We start from the raw sequence: 17,319 nt of genomic DNA, 5'->3' as shown, positions 1-17,319 counted from the left end.
ATTCAGGTCCTGGACAGCATCCAGCAATAGATAGGAAAGGAAGTGCCACATGGCAAGGGGAAAATCATATGCACACATTCCAATACAGCCACATCCACCCACTCTAGTCCAACCTTAAGGCCCCTGCTGAGTTCTACCCAGGAATGTTTGTACTTAATAGACTAAGTAGGCTGGAAGGTTAAGGCCACACACTGGGTTCCAGGAGAGGTGCCATCTTGCAAGGAGGCATGAGATATTTTAAAGAAGAGAGTCAGATTTGGAAGGACCCGCCACCCCACACTGAACTACAACAGATAGGAAATGGAAGGTTCATGTGAGCATCAGCATCACCTATGGACAGGTAAAGCAGGGCACGTCCCAGGATCAGCCCACAGGGTGCTTTGTGAAAATGTGCTCTAGTTCACTTGCAGCAATGTAGCCTAAGATGTGTGCACCTACCAACTTTATCAGAGTAATATGCACCTGGAGGCGTGGCCAAAGGAAGAATGATCAGTTTCCTTTTCCTGAGAAAGGTCTGCATTTTATCATAGGGCTTAATGGAAGAGTTGGGTGTACTTACTCAGTAAGACCAATAAATCAATTACCACCAGTCTGACTTCGAAATCTATTGAGCAAGTCTAAGGAAGACAAAGATCCAAATTTCTAAAGTTCAATTTCACAACCGCCACCCGCCCCCGCTTCCCTTCTTGCAGGAGAAGGTACGGGAGGCTTTGAAATTTTATAGGTGACACAGGAAAACAAAAACAAAAAACCCTCTCATTCATTTACCAATTTTTCCATGCAGCAACCAATGAAGTTTGCTGGGAGTCAGTGTTGGCAAACGTCTATATAAACCGGTGTCTGCAGAGGCAGGAGTGTAGAGAGCATATAAAGGAAGCAAATGTTGGAAGTTGTAATGATTAGAACTACATGTACTTGATGGTCACTGAAGTATCGTTTTATAAAATGATAATAATAATAATAATAAGCAAGCATGGCCCTGCTAAGTAGATAAAGTGAGCCATTGAGACTTCTGCAGGGTATAAAGCCCGGCACATTTTGTAGTCTGTCACCCGCTTTGAAGGCACAGCCCCAGGCCACAGGAGCAAGGAGGCGAAATTCTGACCGCCACTGACTGCTTGTTACTCAATGAAATGATTGAAGTCTTGGCTTTTTTTTTTTTTAATCACGTTTCCTTCATAACAAATTGGCACAATGTAATTTCTTTCATCGAGGAGCTCTGGGCAAATCACATTGGGGGGTCCCTGGAGGAAGCCCTTGGGAATTAAGGCAATAGTTCTAAAGAAGTATAGGGAAAGAGCCATGGTCTTTAACCTCCGAAAGTTTCTAGGGGTTGAAAGAATATTATTCTAGAAATTGTTCTGCCTTTTTTTTTTCTTCTTCCAGCCATTCAGTTACACTTCAGACCTTCTCCCCCACCCCCAACCATTAAGTTGCATGAAGAGGTTTGGGTGTTTATCCCAACCCCCAACCCCGCCTTCCCCTTCCCTCCCTGCGGGCTGGCCAGGCCTCTGTAACACACAGCTCTCAAGGGAGGCATTTCTGGTAATTGCCTTTTAAAATCTTTTTAAATGTATACTTTCTCCTCACACAAACAATTACGGAACTTCAAATTAGCATGGCTATATTTATGGATTTCCATTTATCACTGAGGACAGAAACTGCCCTAGTGGCTCTAGGTTTTTTTTGTTTTTGTTTTTTTTCATTTAGAATACATTCTTCATTCTCTCCTGGCCCAGTGGGAGGCTGCATTCCAGCTTCCTCTGAGGCAGAGGTTCGGGACACCCTGGGGTGGGTCACCAGCAAGACAACTTCGTGACTTTTGTCCCCTGGAAGGACTGGACATGAGCTTTATCCTAACCTCCCATCTCTTCAGCTTATGCTTCACCCATTCCAGGAAAATTGAGGTGGGGGCGGGGGAGAAGCAATCTATTTTCAAGTAATTAACAAAAGGCATTTCAAATACTTAGTCGTATTTGCCCCGTTTTGTAAACTGGTCACTAAATTGGCAATCTCTATTTTTTTGTTGTTATTTGTTTACAAGATACCTATTATTTTTCTACCTGAAAAATAGGAATCTAGAAAACCTGACTGTAATTTTCAAAATTGTAATCTACAGTCAGCTTATGAAATGCTTAAACATGTGAGAATGAGAACATTATTTGCTCAATTTCTCTTTTCAACCGTCTTGCAACATATCTTGAAATAAAATGATTCCTTTTTGCAAGCTTCTTTTGCAAGATGCCACCCATCTACCATGATTTGTCTCCTGTTACTGGCTCTAAAACACAGGAGATTTTTTTACTTACCCAGAATATGTGCAAAGGCACCTATAGGAATTACACTAGAACTGTAGAGGTGCGTCTATTTTTAAAAGGCCATGTTAACATCCATACTCCCTCCCTCTCTGAAAGAGAAGACAATGAAATCCCGTGAGATTTTGAGTGCTAGTTTTCATGGTGAGTTAGAGGTGGGCAATGGAGTAAGGCAGGACTCACAGCACTTCAGACCTGGGTTGAGTTCCCGCTAGGTGACTCCTACGGTAACAGCTGGCACTGTGTCACTGCAACGAACCACCAGGTCCGGATGACCAACACTAGTGTCCGTGTCTTCTTCTCGATACCTCAGGCTGCTGAATGTGTGTGTGTACGTCTCAGAGCCACTTCCTTTACAAACACTTTTACAAGCAGCTAAGCATCATCCACTTCACATTTCATCATCAAGCAATTCAGAAAAGCAACAGTGATGTAACTTGCAGGTAAAGAAGATAGAGATGTCACTAACGGACAAATGGTAGTGAACACACAAGCTTGTTCCTGCTTGCGGGGAAAGGATAGGGCAGGCTGATTTGTTTGAAGATGGTGATGTGGGGGGTGGGGAGTGGCATGGTGTTCGGAGGGGTGTACACGGTGCTTCATATCCATGAACAATATCATCTTGAACTCAGGACAGGCTTCAGCCATTGGTGGGGAAAGAACAATTACAATTGACAGTTTTTACAGCAAGATACCTGTTAGAACAAGTAAAAGCCTCTTCAGTTTAGGTTAACAGGAGAGGTTAATACTGTGCAAACGTGTTACATGAGTTTGGCCTTCCATGCTTAAGAGAGTCACCAAACTCACTGTTTTTAGAGAAGCCAGAAATCTTTCCAGTGATAAGAATCCATGCTTTTATTGAGGTACTGTGCTCAGAAGCAGCGGAGGGATGAAGCCAGACAGCATCTGTAGCAGCGTACATTTTGGATGCCCATTGCAGGGAGAAATAGCTCACTGGTTCAGAGACACCAACATGGCTGCCCTGGGTGGGGTTCCTCTCTCCCTTCCTATCTCCAGCTCCGACCCAATAAAACAAACACTCAAATGAATTGTTTACTAGATAGGATCTATGTAACATTTTCTATCCTATTTAGTTTTTGGCAGTAGTGGGGTTTGAACTCAGGGCCGCATGCACACTAGGTCAGGCACTTTACCACTTGAGCCATACCCCCAGCCCTTTGGCTTTATTTTTGAGGGGGTGGGGGAATAAGCTCTTACAATATTTGTCTGGGCCCTAGGACCATGATCCTGTGATTTTTGCCTCCCAGCATAGCTGGAATTACAGACATGTACCACCATGGTTTATTGGCTATGTTGCATTCTTGCTTTTTGTCTGGGTAGGCTTGGAACTGTGATCCTCTTTAACTCTGCCTCCTGAGTAGCTGGGATTATGGGCATGAGCCACTATGTCCAGCTTCTATCTAATTTAACAAGGTGCTCACAGTGAGAATCTGAAGGCCCATCTTCTGATCAACTGCGTGGGCTCCCTGTGTAAGCTGCTCCTCAGATGCACTCTGTTTCCATGAGCTGTCCTCCCTCTCCAGTGATCCTGTTCACTTTCAAGGGGCCACCCACCCCACGCATAACTAAAATACAAAGTGCATACCTTTGTAGAAGACCAGGCCAGAAAAACCGTCTTTTCCCCCACCCCCCTAACCAAAATATGGTACCACCTCAGGGGCCCCTGGTTTGTTTCCACGTGATGATGGCTGTCCAGTTAACAGGATCACTGGGTTCTGGAGGAAACAGTATTCCAAGTACAAATTGGTATTTGGCAGTGTTAAAAAAAAAAAAGAAGAAGACATCAGACAGTGCTCCAATAATGCAGGGAACAGAAGAGAACGCCATGCTTCCGGGGTAGAGACAGAGCCTTGGAAACAAAGCTTTCCTCCCAGGTAGGTGCATGCTCACAAAACACTGCGTACAATGGAACAACAGAAAAAAAATAAAGTCCTCAAATTTAGTAAACAAATGACAAAAATGAGAATGAAGTCCCCAGCCTTTTTCTCTTTGAAAATTAATTCAGTGTATTACAATTTGTATTTTTTAATGTATTACCTAGAATATTAGATGTGCAGACAGAGAGAACAGAAGGGTACTAGATTAATATAATATAGGCCAAGCTTGTGAGATTCTGTTAGTTCAAGTTCACAGGAACTTTCCAAAGCAGGAAGTGGTGAGAGTGGAGGATTTAACCCATCAGTCATTCTAGATGCTTCTGGAAAGAACAGCAGTACATCTGACTGAGGAAGATCTACCACCCCTGGGCTTCCTACAATCACTGGACACTGGAGGAGGCGTAGTTGAAGCCTTGTTTCTTAGCACAGGAACTCGAAGCCCTCTCCCCGCCTCCCCTCCCACCAAAGGAACTAACTGAGTATCATGAGCCCTCAAAGCTGATCATGACAGACAGGGCACCGCGTTACCTCAGGTTCTTAAGGACCCTTCTACTGTTTCCCACATTGGAGTCAGCTGCCAAGACAGATCAACCAGTTCTCCAGACTCAGGATGTGAAGGCTGTGCGTCCACCGGTGGTCCTGGCTTACTCCCTGCTGCCCGGGGTCTGTGTGCTGAGCACTTCATAGATTGCTCCTTCCACTTCACCAGTATGAAAAGGCCTTGCGGGGCCCTCGCCAAAAGCTCGAGCCCTTCAAGCAGTTCCCATGACCGCGGGAACAGCACTAGCTTTGCACTTTGAGATCAAAACTCACAACGACACCTGTGGTTCAGACTTCCCACATCAACAGCTGGTGTCACCTTCCGCCACCCCAAAGAAACCTGAGCTACAGCCCTGGGGAGGAGACCAAAGAACTGCTTTTCCCTGCAAATCCATTCCTGCGCACACACGCAGGCCAGAAAGAGCCCTATGCAGGCTGCCTGCGTCAGCCAGCCGGTTATCCCAAACAAAGAGTCCATACAACCTGGAAAGCTCTGGGGGAGAGAAGCTTTTCTACCTCTTTCCAAGCATCTATCTGGGTGTTTGCTTCCACCAGAAAAACAGGTTCTTCGTGCTACAGGTCTTGGTGATGGCTATCTGGGAGTGAAGTGCTAGTTCATTTTACGAAGACCTGTTTCTAAGACAAGACTTCTCCCCATGCCCCACACAGATACGGAACATGGAAATCCACACTTACAACCTGAGCCTACACAGAAAATACTGATTCTCTCTTTAGGTTACTCAAGGAAACACAGAGACTCCTTTCATTCAGATGGGCTGCACCCTGCCTACTTTTGATCTTTGATGTGTATAACAAGGTAGGGCCAACTCCATGTGCAGAGCCTCACAGAGATTTTTATGCTTTCTGTTATTATTAGCATTCTTATTTGTGGGCATCAGGTTTGAATTCAGGAGGAAAAATCGTGGAGGGACAATTGGCTTGTTTGCTGGGCTGGTGCTCTACCACTTGAATCTGCTTTTTACTAGTGATTTAGAGACGGAGTATCAAGGACTGCCTGGCTTTGAAAACAGATCCTTTGGATCTCAGCCTCCTGAATAGTTAATTTAGTTAGGAATACAGGTGTAAGCCACTGGTACCTGGCTTGTTATTATTACTATTTTTTAAATAAAAATAAAATGGTGACTTTTAGGTGGCAATGCCAATTTGGGTCTGAAAGTGTTAATTGGCAGCAGCTGGGGCTAAAAGTATGCAGGAGTGTTAGAGAGACCTCATTTCCGGTCTTGTTTCAAACACACAGAAACAGATGGGACTAAACTAACAACCAGAAAAAAAGTGCCAATCAACTCTTTGATGTTGCAGGAATAAACTTCTTAAAGAGGTTCATTCCCTAGTACCTCTCTCCAGTATTTTCTCATGGATTTGGCCAATGTGACTGAAAACAAAGCTTAGCTACTACCAGCAATGGATTATTTGAAAGTGTCCACCTCTTCAAAGACACTGGCTGTGTCATAGATTGCCTGGGAAGACAATTGCAATTCCAATTGCCTAGACTCCTGTCATGACATGTGATAAAAGCCAGCCTTAGAATAACTCAACTCCTGACCATAAGAGGAGAGAAGGCTGGGGGCAGGGAAGCGAGAGGAGGTTTCCTTGGGAATGTGACTTTAAGAACTCTTGAAATTCTAGCTAATCAGAATAAGGACGCCAGACAAAGCCAAGTAATGGAGACAGAAGCAAACAGAGTCAAATTAATCTGGAAGGTGAAGGGGACTCCAGACTTCTTAATGTGAAGCCGAGCTATGGGTGACGCTACAATTGACAACACTGATGTCTGAAACATGGAATAATGTCAATAGCAAACATTCACTCAAAGCTATGACTGCTGAGTCTCATGATGAAAATGGAATCTCTCCCTTCGCTGACAGTAGTTTTACTACTGTTGAAAATGGCAGTTTCGGGGGGAAGGGATGGTAAGGGGAAACAGAGGAGGCAACAATGCTTGATTAGAAATGTACTTATTACCTTGCTCATGTAATTGTAACCCCTCTGTACAGTATTTTCACAATAAAAAAAAAAAAAAAAAAGGGCTGGGAAGGTGGCTCAGTGGTAGAGCGCTTGCCTTGCATGCATGAGGCCCTGGGTTCAATTCCTCAGCACCACATAAGCAGAAAAAGCCGAAAGTGGTGCTGTGGCTCAAGTGATATGGCGCTAGCCTTGAGCTGAAGAGCTAAGGGACAGCACCCTAAGCTTCTCAGAGTTCAGGCCCCACAACTGTCAAAAAAAGAAAAAAAGAAAGAAAGAAAATGACAGTTTAACTATCTAAAATTTCCTCTCCCTAATAGAAATGCTTAACTGCACAACTGGAGCAATTTCAGGGCTAACACACAAGGTAAATTCAGGACAGGCTGGACGCTGTGTGCTTGGTGGGAATGAGGGACTGTTACTGTTTTTGTTTTTTTGGCATTGCTTGATTTGAATCCTCCAAGAAGTTCTTGAGAAGAAAATGGTTATTATTCACGTTTTAAGTGTAGGCCACACAGCACAACTTTTGGTGAGATAAATCTGTGAGAATCTCTCTAATACAAATCGCACACGGAGGGGAAAATATGGCCCCCAGACTTCCTCTAATTAAATGGCTGTCTAATAAAACACCACCAATGGCGTCCAGATGCACAGCAGAGGAGGCCGGAGCCCTCCAAGTTCTGGAACTCATTAAATACATTTCTTCATGCTACAAAAATTCCTTTCTAGTTTGTTTTTTAACAAGCAACAGCAAAAGCAACCATGAAAGGCTCTATGCTTCACATATTTTAAAATAATATCCAATAAGAGATATTAATAGAAGAGGCTGTGAAGTAACTACAGTTGACTTCAAGGTATTTGTTTCTGTATAGGTTCTGTTCTCAATCCATGGCCTTCTGATATAGTTTGTATAGAGCAGCGAGCACACAGGATCTGAAAGCCCGATTTCTTATTGAATCAGTAGACAATGGACTACTGCCCTAGAAAGACTGGTTTTCAGGTCTTAGGAAGCCACTGCAAACTGAATGTGTCATCAGTTTCTATTGTCTACCTTGGCCTTTCTTCATGTTAATTCACTATTGCATGTGTGTGGTCCTTTCTTAAGTCACACAGTGAGACTCTACAGTCCCAGGTTAAGGGGCCTGGGGACTAGAGTCTTCCCCAAAAGTCAAAACATGCAAGATGGGTTGACAAACATCCCTGGCTTCTCCTGAACTCCACAGTGATGGCAGGAGCGATCACCCGGCCCTAAGCAGGCAGACATTCCTATGCTCTCTGGCCAATGTTCTAGAATCTTTGTGAGCATGGGACAAAGTCTCCTAGTGACAAGTAATGACTAGTCTCAGCACTAGGACACAAGGCCTTAAATGATGCCCCTACTCTTGTAAGCACTATTAATCATACAGGACTGCCACGTTTATAAACACTGGCCAAGAAGTACAAACTGAATTGCATTAATGGGACAAAACTAACAGGGGAAAAAAAAAAAGTCTTATATGCAACCCTAAAAGTAGGAACTCGGCTCAGAGTACAACTGAGCACATATGACTAACTGCTACTAACATGTTTTAGCTAAAATTACTTGCATTAGAAAAAGCAAAACACAAGAACTACTGGTGTATGTTTTGCTTTGGAGGTTAACATTGGATGATTCATATTGTATTATAAGTTAATATGCAGTATTCACTCATATTTAATTATCAGACTACTATAAAATTATAGGAAAAGAAACAATCATTTGAACAAGCCATTTTTACAATTAAATAACAGGATTTCAAGTTTCACTTTGCTTAGCTTGCATCTGACTAAGCATTCACATAGCAAACTGACATCTCTCCTAAGTCTAATCCTCGGAGACATACGACAACCACAAACCCCAACAACATAAGAGCAGTCCTTCTCACCTTCTATGGCTTGTAGTTATCTGTGTCCGTGAGCCATGGTCTTCAGGTCTGACTTAATTGTTAAGCCATACAGACAAGTCTCTCAAATTAAAATGTACATTCTACAATGTCCTATTGCACCAAGATCTTACCAAGTAGTTTCAGCATCACTGTGCACAGCTATATACCATGCAAAGTCACTTCACTTTGTCAGAACAAGTTTTCTCATCCCAATGAAGGTTTATCTAAATAACTTACAAGGTCTCCTTCTAGTTCTAAAATTCGGTTGAGTTTATAAATAAAGCAGGAGATAAATATACTTCAACAAACAACTTTCAAAAACTATCCGATAATCAGTTTGATTCATTACCCATGCACTGAATCAAAAGATTAGGGGAAATAAAACAAAGATGCTTATATAAAAATGGACTAAGTCTTCTGAATTTCTAAACCGACCTCTGGACCTTCATGTGGACAAATGATCCTCTGGGAAGCACAGGTGAGCCAGGACTTCTGCTTTGTTTTCTCCTGAATTCTACCCAGCTTCCTACACATGCCAGTTCTTCCTCTGTGATGCCATCATGGCCTGAGTCTTGTAAGACTACTGGCAGGAATGGTTCATCTTGCCACTAATTAAGATCTAAAAAATATCTGTTCTACAATTTTTTTTTTTTTTTACAAAAGTACCAAAGACTGGAAAGTACAAAGAACAAGACTGAAAGATAAAAGCGCTTCCATTGTCACGCCCTCCTCAAACTGCAAGCAAGCCAACGAATCCAGCTCTCCCTTCTCACCACTGGTCCTTATGAGGCACTCAGGTCAGCATGTGAAGTAAACCTGGGCTACTAGAAAAGCCATCTGGGGATTCCCGCGGGAACCTAGGCCAACAGATCAAAATCTCTAGGGCTAGCACCAAGCAGCAACTAATTTCCCCAGGGATTCAGCTAAGACACCCAGTGTGAGCTCAAACCAGGCTCCTGGATCTACAGCAGAGGATACTGAGTGACAGGCACCGACCAAAGAGTGCAAAGTCTAAAAAGAAGTCGGCTTTTATGACTTGGAATTTCTTGTTGGGCTGCCCAGGGAAACAGTCTTGTGTCACTGTTTATAAGAGAATGCACAGAAGTCATGTGGGGCAATGACCCTGCGCTGCGGGCCTAGTAGGCAGGCAGTTAGTAGCCTATGGTGAAGAGTCATTTCCCCACCTGTCCCGGAGCATCCCGAGGGATGACTTTTTAAAGCAGAGCTATCTGATTCACCAATGCAAACCCAAATTACACCAATAACCCCACGGGAAACCTTACCATTTGTGGAGATTTAACCATCTCTCCAGCATTTCACCTGAAACACGGAAATAACCCCAAATGCTCATTAAATATTCACTATCTGGAGTACGAGTTCACGAACACAGTCTCAACTAGCAATCAATGTACATTTTGGCCTTGAACTTTTCACGCCTCACTCTTTGAGACACAGAAAAGCAGCCCTCCTTTTAAAGAAGGGACAAGGAAGGCAAAGCCAAGGCTTTTGCTGAGATCTGAGACACTTCAAACAGTTACCCAACAGGAAAAAAGGATCTGCATACATCATTGGACAGTCACAGAAAATTGCCATGGAAATATAACACACTGTACACATCCCCAGATTCATCATAAAGTATTTCTTCCTAGCTGTCAACCAATAAAAGAAACGAGCTCCTGGGAAGCTGTCACTGGGACTTGCTGTTAGTCTATGGACCATCTTTTTGGGAAAGCGAGTCACTCCTGTGCTCTGCTTTTCGTAAAGGTTTTAGAAGTCAGGCCTACTCTATCCAAACATGTGCCTATCCAAAATTCCCTCCAGTAAATGCCGACAACAAAATGAACACGTCTCTAGAACAGATCATCTCTGCTACGAGCCTGGACTCCTGATCTCAGGGAAGCAACAGCTGACCACTGCCTGCCAGGCCCTTCACGCATCCTCCTCTCTCTCCTCAGGCAGGCACAGGTCCCCCAGGGCCTTCTGACTTCTCTGCATGCAAGGGGAGCTCAGGCCTGCGGTGGGAGCAAATGCCAGAGACTGGCCCAAAGGGCTCACCAGAGCAGAGTCTGAATCACTGGATTCAGTCCCGCTGCTAGTGGAGCCCTCGGTCATTTGCAAGGGTGCCAGCTGGCCTGCCAGGCCGCTGGGACATGCGGGCTGTGCGAGAGGCGTGCCATTGATCAGCACCCCAGCTTCAGACGCAGCCACAGGGGCCGGTCCTCCCTTTTCATGGTCCTCAAGCCTATCGAGAGCCTCTGGGGTATAGGCTACTTGGCTAAGGATGAGTGGATCTGTCTCTGACTTATTGTATCTGCTGGGGAGAGTCCGTAAATACGGCCTCTGTAAGATGGGGGAGCAGTGTTCAGAGTGGGGACCCCGGTTTGTGAGAGTATCTTCTCCCACACTCCTATCTCTAAGGTCATGTCCATTTTCGGAGCCATAGCCTTGGGACCCAGTCCTGTCCCAGCTCATATTTGGACTTGAACTTCTGCTGCCGGGGGACAGTGGCGTTTCCAAGGGGCTGTGTGCAGCCGAGGCCCGGAACATCTCCTCTATCAGGGAGCTATGCCTTGGGAGGCCTGGGCTCCCGCTCATATCAAACGTAATGTCTGCTGAATCATCATCAAGGAACTCTCTGGAAGAAGGTGGGGAGAACTTGGCGGAGGGAGGGGAAGCCCTGTGCCTAGCCTCCTGTGACCTCTCGTCTCTGGAGAGCAGGTACACCCCACTGGTCACATCACCCTCATAATTGTCATTTGTTTGGGACCGGGATTGGGATGCTTGTTCTCTGAGAAGGTCGTATTCGCTATCTACGTCACTGCAGTCAATGAAAGGAATGGAGGTGCTGCTGCCGCCAGCAGCCCGGGATGCTGGACCTGTGCTCGGCTGCGGGGGCGCAGGCTTGCTCGGCTGCAGGCCGTCCTGGCCGCCCTCCTCCTCTTCTTCTTCCTCCAGCGGCCCTGTGGCGGCCCCGTCGGCTAGCTTGCTCCCAGCAGGGCTCTGCTGCAGCCCCGGCTCTTCCACAGACGCTTTCAGTTCCTTTGTTCGCTGGTAGCTCTGGGCACTGGGCGATTCGGCACCATCTCCACAAGCAAGGCTGGTGTTCTGTGGAGACTGGACGAGGGAGCCAGGAGAGGGATGGAGGGAGATGAAGAGAAAAGGGAGATGGTTATCCTTGAGCTGGGCTAGCGGGGCACAAGTCAGCATCTAACTTAACACCTCTGCAAGGACCGGCGGATGGAGGCGGCCCTGGCCTCCTCCTGGAACAAGGCACTCTTATAAGCATCAGTCATGGATGGGCATCTGCATGATCCAGAAGGTTCCTTCAGGGAGGGCCCCCAGCAGCAGAAGGCACCATCTCTGCCTTCTAGAATCCTCCATGTCAGACTGGGTTCCCCATGTTTCTGCGGAACCAGACAGTCCTTCTTGCCCACAGGGGGCTTCCCCAAGCATGCATGGGAAGGGAGAGAAGGAAAATCCATTACAAGCCAGGGAAAGTGGTTTACATCTGTCATCATAGCTAGTTGGGAGGCAGAAATTGGGAGGATCATACTTGGAGGGGATGCTGAACAATAAGTTTTTTTTCCCAAGAACCAATAGAGATCTGGGAACCAATAGGGCTGGGCATGGTAGCATATGCTGGTCAACCTAGCTACTTAGGAAGCACAAATAGGAGGATTATAGTTGAGCCCAGACTGGGCAAAATGCAGACTCTTTGAGAAAAATAACTAAAGTGAAAAGTGCTGGGTGCATAATTCAACGGGCAGAGGATTGCCTAGTAAGCTCAGGGTCCTGAGCTGAAATCCAAACCCCACCCAGAAACACCCAACACACCACCCACCGACTCAACTTAACACAGCCTTCACCCAGACGATGCACAGCTTCTCTGCTTCTATTCTTCTTAGCACGACAGATGAAGGAATCTTTTTGGATCTGCACAATAAAACCACCTTCACGTGCTCCTCAACAAAGTTATTCTTTCTAAGAGGACGTCCTGAAAACATACTCAGTGAACGCCTCCAGGGACAATACTTGGCTGCCCTCAGGGTGAGGGCAGAGAACACATTTTGCAGCCAGTGTGCTCACTGCCCATCACGTAAGCCCTGGGAACCTGTTGCCCAGCTTGGTGTCAGTGAAAGGCTTCTGACCCTGGCACTCAGCAGGCACTATACCCAGCAGCTACAAGGCAGGTTCTTATCTCTACACACAGCAGATCTACCTAGCCAAATGTGGGATCAGTTCTCCTGGCTTTGGCAGATGTTTTTACTTCGAAGCTAAGTTCAAGACCAATAGAGCAAACTTGTCAGGGGCTTAGAATATAGAATGTCAGCTGAGAAAGGCCCTGCTGTGTCCAGGCTTGATGCGTAAACCCTTGTCTAGGTGAGGTCGGCCTATCGTCAGACACTCGCCTGTGACAAACGGAGGGAATCATGACTCAGTGGAGGAAGTGGGGGACCAACAGTTACAATCGTCTATCACTATACTGACCTGTTTTGGCACTTCTGAATTCAGTGCTGTGGGCTGCGTACTCAGGCTCCTGATGGAATGAATCTTGCTGTGTTTTCTAAGAGAAATGGTAGAGAGCTCAAGTGGTTTTAAAGGGAAAGGGTATCTTTTCTAACATCTGCATGGTGCAGGAGTGATGGCTGTTCTAAAGATCAGCCAAGTCCCCTGTGCCTAGTGCCAAAGGGACACCAGCAGTCAGCAGTGTGCTGTATCACCACGAAGGTCAGGAATCTGAGGCCCTGCTGAGCCCTCTGCACCAGGCACTGTAAACTGTGACCCAACAGACCAGGGCTGGGGGCATGGCTCAAGCGGTAAGAGCACTTCTTTAGAAAATGCAAGACCCTGAGCGCAAACCTCAGCACTTCACACACACACACACACACACACACACACACACACACACACACACACAGCTACCTAGAGAATGGATCTAGCATGGAAGCACCTCTTACCTTTCGAACTGCACTTTCTTGTGCCCTCCTTCTTTAACATAATCGAGGACTTGCTTCTGAGTCCGACCACTGAAATGAAGACCAGCAGAGGAAAGGGAAGGACATACCAAGGCACCCTCATTTAGAGCCACAAACACAACTCTTCGTCACCTCCACTTCCCTTCCCTCCACGCCTGAGAGATGCGGGTTTTCATAGCTATCCAGGAAGAAAATCAGTCCTGAGAGAACCCATTCTTGGATTTAGTCTTTTCATCGTATCTTCATATAGCAGATAAAACAGTTAACAAAACCCATTTAGAACTTGGGTTTGGTGAGGAAGAGTCTAACAATCTCCCTGTCTTTCACAAAGGTAGACAGGTACTTTTGCAAAAGGGATGGAAAAGTAAACCATATCATTCTATGAAGCAACATCAAGTATAAATAAGATACTTTTGTTCTCCTCCATAGAAAGAAATTCTTTTCTGAATTAGGTTAGGTGTGTAGCTCAGTGGTAGAGTACCTGCCTAGCATGTGCAAGGCCTTGGGTTGATCCCCCCATTACTGGGGAAAAAAATCATCTAGAGTCTCATGTCAGGAATTGACTATGCTGGGTAGATTTCCATATGGATCTTGAAGGTGCTAACAGTAAATGTCTGTCATAGCAGCTGTGATAGGTCTTAAGGAAGACTCAAAAATAAAGGTTCATACAACAAACAAATAGGTGTGAAGTGGCCAGGTGCCGGTGACTCATGCCTGTAATCCTAGCTACTCAGGAGGCTGAGATCTGAGGATCATGGTTCAAAGCCAGCCCAGGCAGAAAAATCTGCGAGATTCTGATCTCCAATAAACCACTAGAAAACCGAAGTGGTGCTGTGGCTGAAGAAGTAGATGCTCGCCCTGAGCTGAAGAGCCCAGGGACAGCGTCCAGGCCCAGAGTTCAAGCCCCACAACCAAAAAAAAAAAAAAAGGGGGGGGGGGGGGTGAAGTGCCTGGCACTGGTGGCTCACGCCTGTAATCCTAGCTACTCAGGAGGCTGAGATCTGAGGATCTCGGTTAAAGCCAGCCTGTGCAGGAAAGTCTGAGACTCTTATCTCCAATAAACCACCAGAAAACTAGAAGTGGTGCTGTGGTTCAAGTGGTAGAGCGCTCGCCTTGAGCTGAAGAGCTGAGGGAGACAGCGCCCAGGCCCAGAGTTCAAGCCCCATTACCAACCGAAAAAAAAAAAAAAATAAGTGTGAAGTGACATTCATACCTGAACCGAAATGAAGAGCCTCTGCTGAAGAGGACAGGCTTTGGCTTTGGTTTGGGTTCTTCAAAAAGTCTAAAGAAAGCATGATGCTCCACACAGATTTTCCAGAAGGACTTGCAGAAATCCCGGCTGGCCATTAGGAATTCCAAGGTATCCTGGTATGAGCTCTAAGCAAGAGAACATATAACATTAAACATTCTGTTGAAATAGGAGAAAATAGAAATACATTTGTCCAATAAAATTTCAGTCACGAATTTTATTACAGCAGGACCATTGACCCAAAGTCTTTGCAAAACACAGGTGTTCTTAATGACAACACGTAACTTCTTATCTGCCATCTTCTTCCTTAAAGAGTTCCTCTCAGGAACTACAGGAAGTGAGAGCCAACGGAGCGGAAGTGTCACCATGTTGTCTGGCAGAATTTATAAAGAATGTGTTGACTGAACTTCCATTGCCTTCACAAAAATAATACAAGGACTAAAATTCTTTTTTTCTTTCTTTTCTTGCTTCTAAAATATCTGAAACACATTTTTTTCTGAAACACATTTTTTCCTTTCCATTTTCTTCCTCATGGTTCCCATCAATGTTGATTTTTTTTTTTTTTTTTTGCCTCTAGACTTTCTCTGTAAAACAGCACCTGGCCTGGGCCTCCAGGCAGCCCCAGGAACGATGTAGGAAATGAAACTTTGTTTTCTGGAACAGAAAAGTCTTCACCCTCAGCTGAAAAATTCATGTCCTTTGGTTCTGGAAAGCGAATATGGTAATTTTCTCCTCCTACACTGAGCGTTCCCAGCGGCAGCGGCCATGTTACATAAACAGAAAAGCAACCACAGCTTCTAACATGCCCAGCAGTTGCAACTATTTTGGGGGCTGTCACAGCGTGAGCAGACGCAAGTCACAGACAATGCATGCTGCTGTTCTTCCTGTCTAAATCAGCTCTGTAGAACACAGACAGCATTTTCCCTCAGAGAACCGTTTATAACAGGTGTTTCGCTTCCTATTCTGGAAGCCACGGAAGCCTGCTTAATCCCTACTGTAGCTAAACTCTAGCCAAGACGGCCATGTGGGAAAAAGGACTGGAAGTCCCAGGTGGGATGGACTTCAGGGACGCTTCACCTAGCTCCTGTGTGGCCATTTCTAGCATGTGAACATGTCACTCTCTTGCCTGACCCTGACCCCCATAGGAGACTCCTTTAGAGGACCTCTGGGTCGCCTGTGAGGATGAACCAGCTGTGTGGGAGAAGTGGCGGCGGCAGCAGGGACCAGAGGGCTGAGGACTGCTCTGGGTGGACCGGGCAATAACACCGAGTATGGCAATAACACCGAGGGGGATCTGGAGATAGGATCAGGGACTGGACACACAGCCACCATGTAACTCAGGTTGTGTGTGTGGAGGCCATATGACCCAGGGGAAGGAGTTCTCTCCTTAGTTACGTGCATGTGCAGCCATTTTATCCTCTCTCTCTGGGGGACCAAACACAGCAGCAGTGGAGGTCACCGGCCCTGGGAAATAATCGTCCACGCAGATGCTTCATAGTCCAGCTTTGCAAAAGCTGAGGGAAGCAGTTGTCCTTGGCTTCCAGGTAAGCCCTGCTGAGCACAGACTTCATCTTCTGACACTGGTAGGCTGCCTGGGGTCCCCTGTGCATCCCCACACCACTTACATTTGCATCAGGGCGGAGCTTGATGAGAAAGCGCTTCCTCTTGAAGCTCAGCTTCCGTACCTTGGCCCAGTTGAAGGCATTGATCTTAGTGAAACCCTACAAGGTAAGAGAGAAGCCAGTGAGCCTGAACCTGCAGGAAACATGGGGACCAAGGGCAGAGGGCAGAGGCTGTTCAATTGCTCAGGAAAACATCTTTTGAGGAGGATGGGTAGAGCCTGTGGCTACGGGGAAGATCTGTACCGGGAGCTCATTAGTTCTCACTAATGACATGACTGGGCATTCGTGCTAAGACTGTGAGAGAAGGAGCTAGCCAAGTTAATGAGAGGATAAATAAAAATAAAACCATCACAGTAATTAGCAGCCATCATTTGTGCAGTGTCAGGTACCGTCCTAAGGGCAGTATATATCTTATCTAATCTCAGACAAATTCCAGAGACACAGATTTGTTTTCTTTGTTTTACAGATGTATAAATCCCAAGATAGATATGTTTTGATTTGTGACTAAGGTGGCAGGGAGAGGTGCTTTAGCCAGTAGCTACCGTTACTACATATATCCATTGTTTATCGGACAGGTGGGGAGTGGTAGGAAACAAAGTTAGAGTGGTAGACTCGGATTCCCACCTGGAGGAATGGTTCGATTATAAGCTGGCCATAAAATTAATGCCAAGGTATTGCCTTGCGCAAGTCTCCATTTTAGATGGTGACAGATACAATCAAATCAATTGCAAGTCCCTCTCTTTCCCACTTTATGATTTTCAGCAGTGTGGGAAGGGTTGTATCTTTGAAAGAATGTGGGGATTCACTATTTTTTCTTAACAGAGGCAGACTA

General features: G+C 45.7%; 1 protein-coding gene across 1 annotated transcript in view; it reads right to left on the bottom strand.

The window, feature by feature from the left end:
• The window catches only part of Farp1 (FERM, ARH/RhoGEF and pleckstrin domain protein 1), a 233,550-nt gene that overhangs the window by 34,889 nt on the left and 181,342 nt on the right, over window positions 1-17,319 (bottom strand). Inside the window, exons 9-13 of the mRNA XM_042682639.1 lie at window positions 16,491-16,586; window positions 14,830-14,993; window positions 13,599-13,667; window positions 13,129-13,204; window positions 11,517-11,754 (exon numbers count right to left, since the gene is read on the bottom strand). Coding sequence (XP_042538573.1) covers window positions 11,517-11,754; window positions 13,129-13,204; window positions 13,599-13,667; window positions 14,830-14,993; window positions 16,491-16,586 — 643 coding nt within the window. The remainder of the gene's footprint in view (window positions 1-11,516; window positions 11,755-13,128; window positions 13,205-13,598; window positions 13,668-14,829; window positions 14,994-16,490; window positions 16,587-17,319) is intronic.

The sequence above is a fragment of the Dipodomys spectabilis genome, unplaced genomic scaffold, assembly GCF_019054845.1.
Source record: "Dipodomys spectabilis isolate Male_0828 unplaced genomic scaffold, ASM1905484v1 ptg000075l, whole genome shotgun sequence".
In the NCBI taxonomy this organism is placed as follows: Eukaryota; Metazoa; Chordata; class Mammalia; order Rodentia; family Heteromyidae; genus Dipodomys; species Dipodomys spectabilis.
The sequence above is the reverse complement of the archived record's forward strand: the minus strand, read 5'-3'. Positions and strand labels throughout refer to the sequence as shown.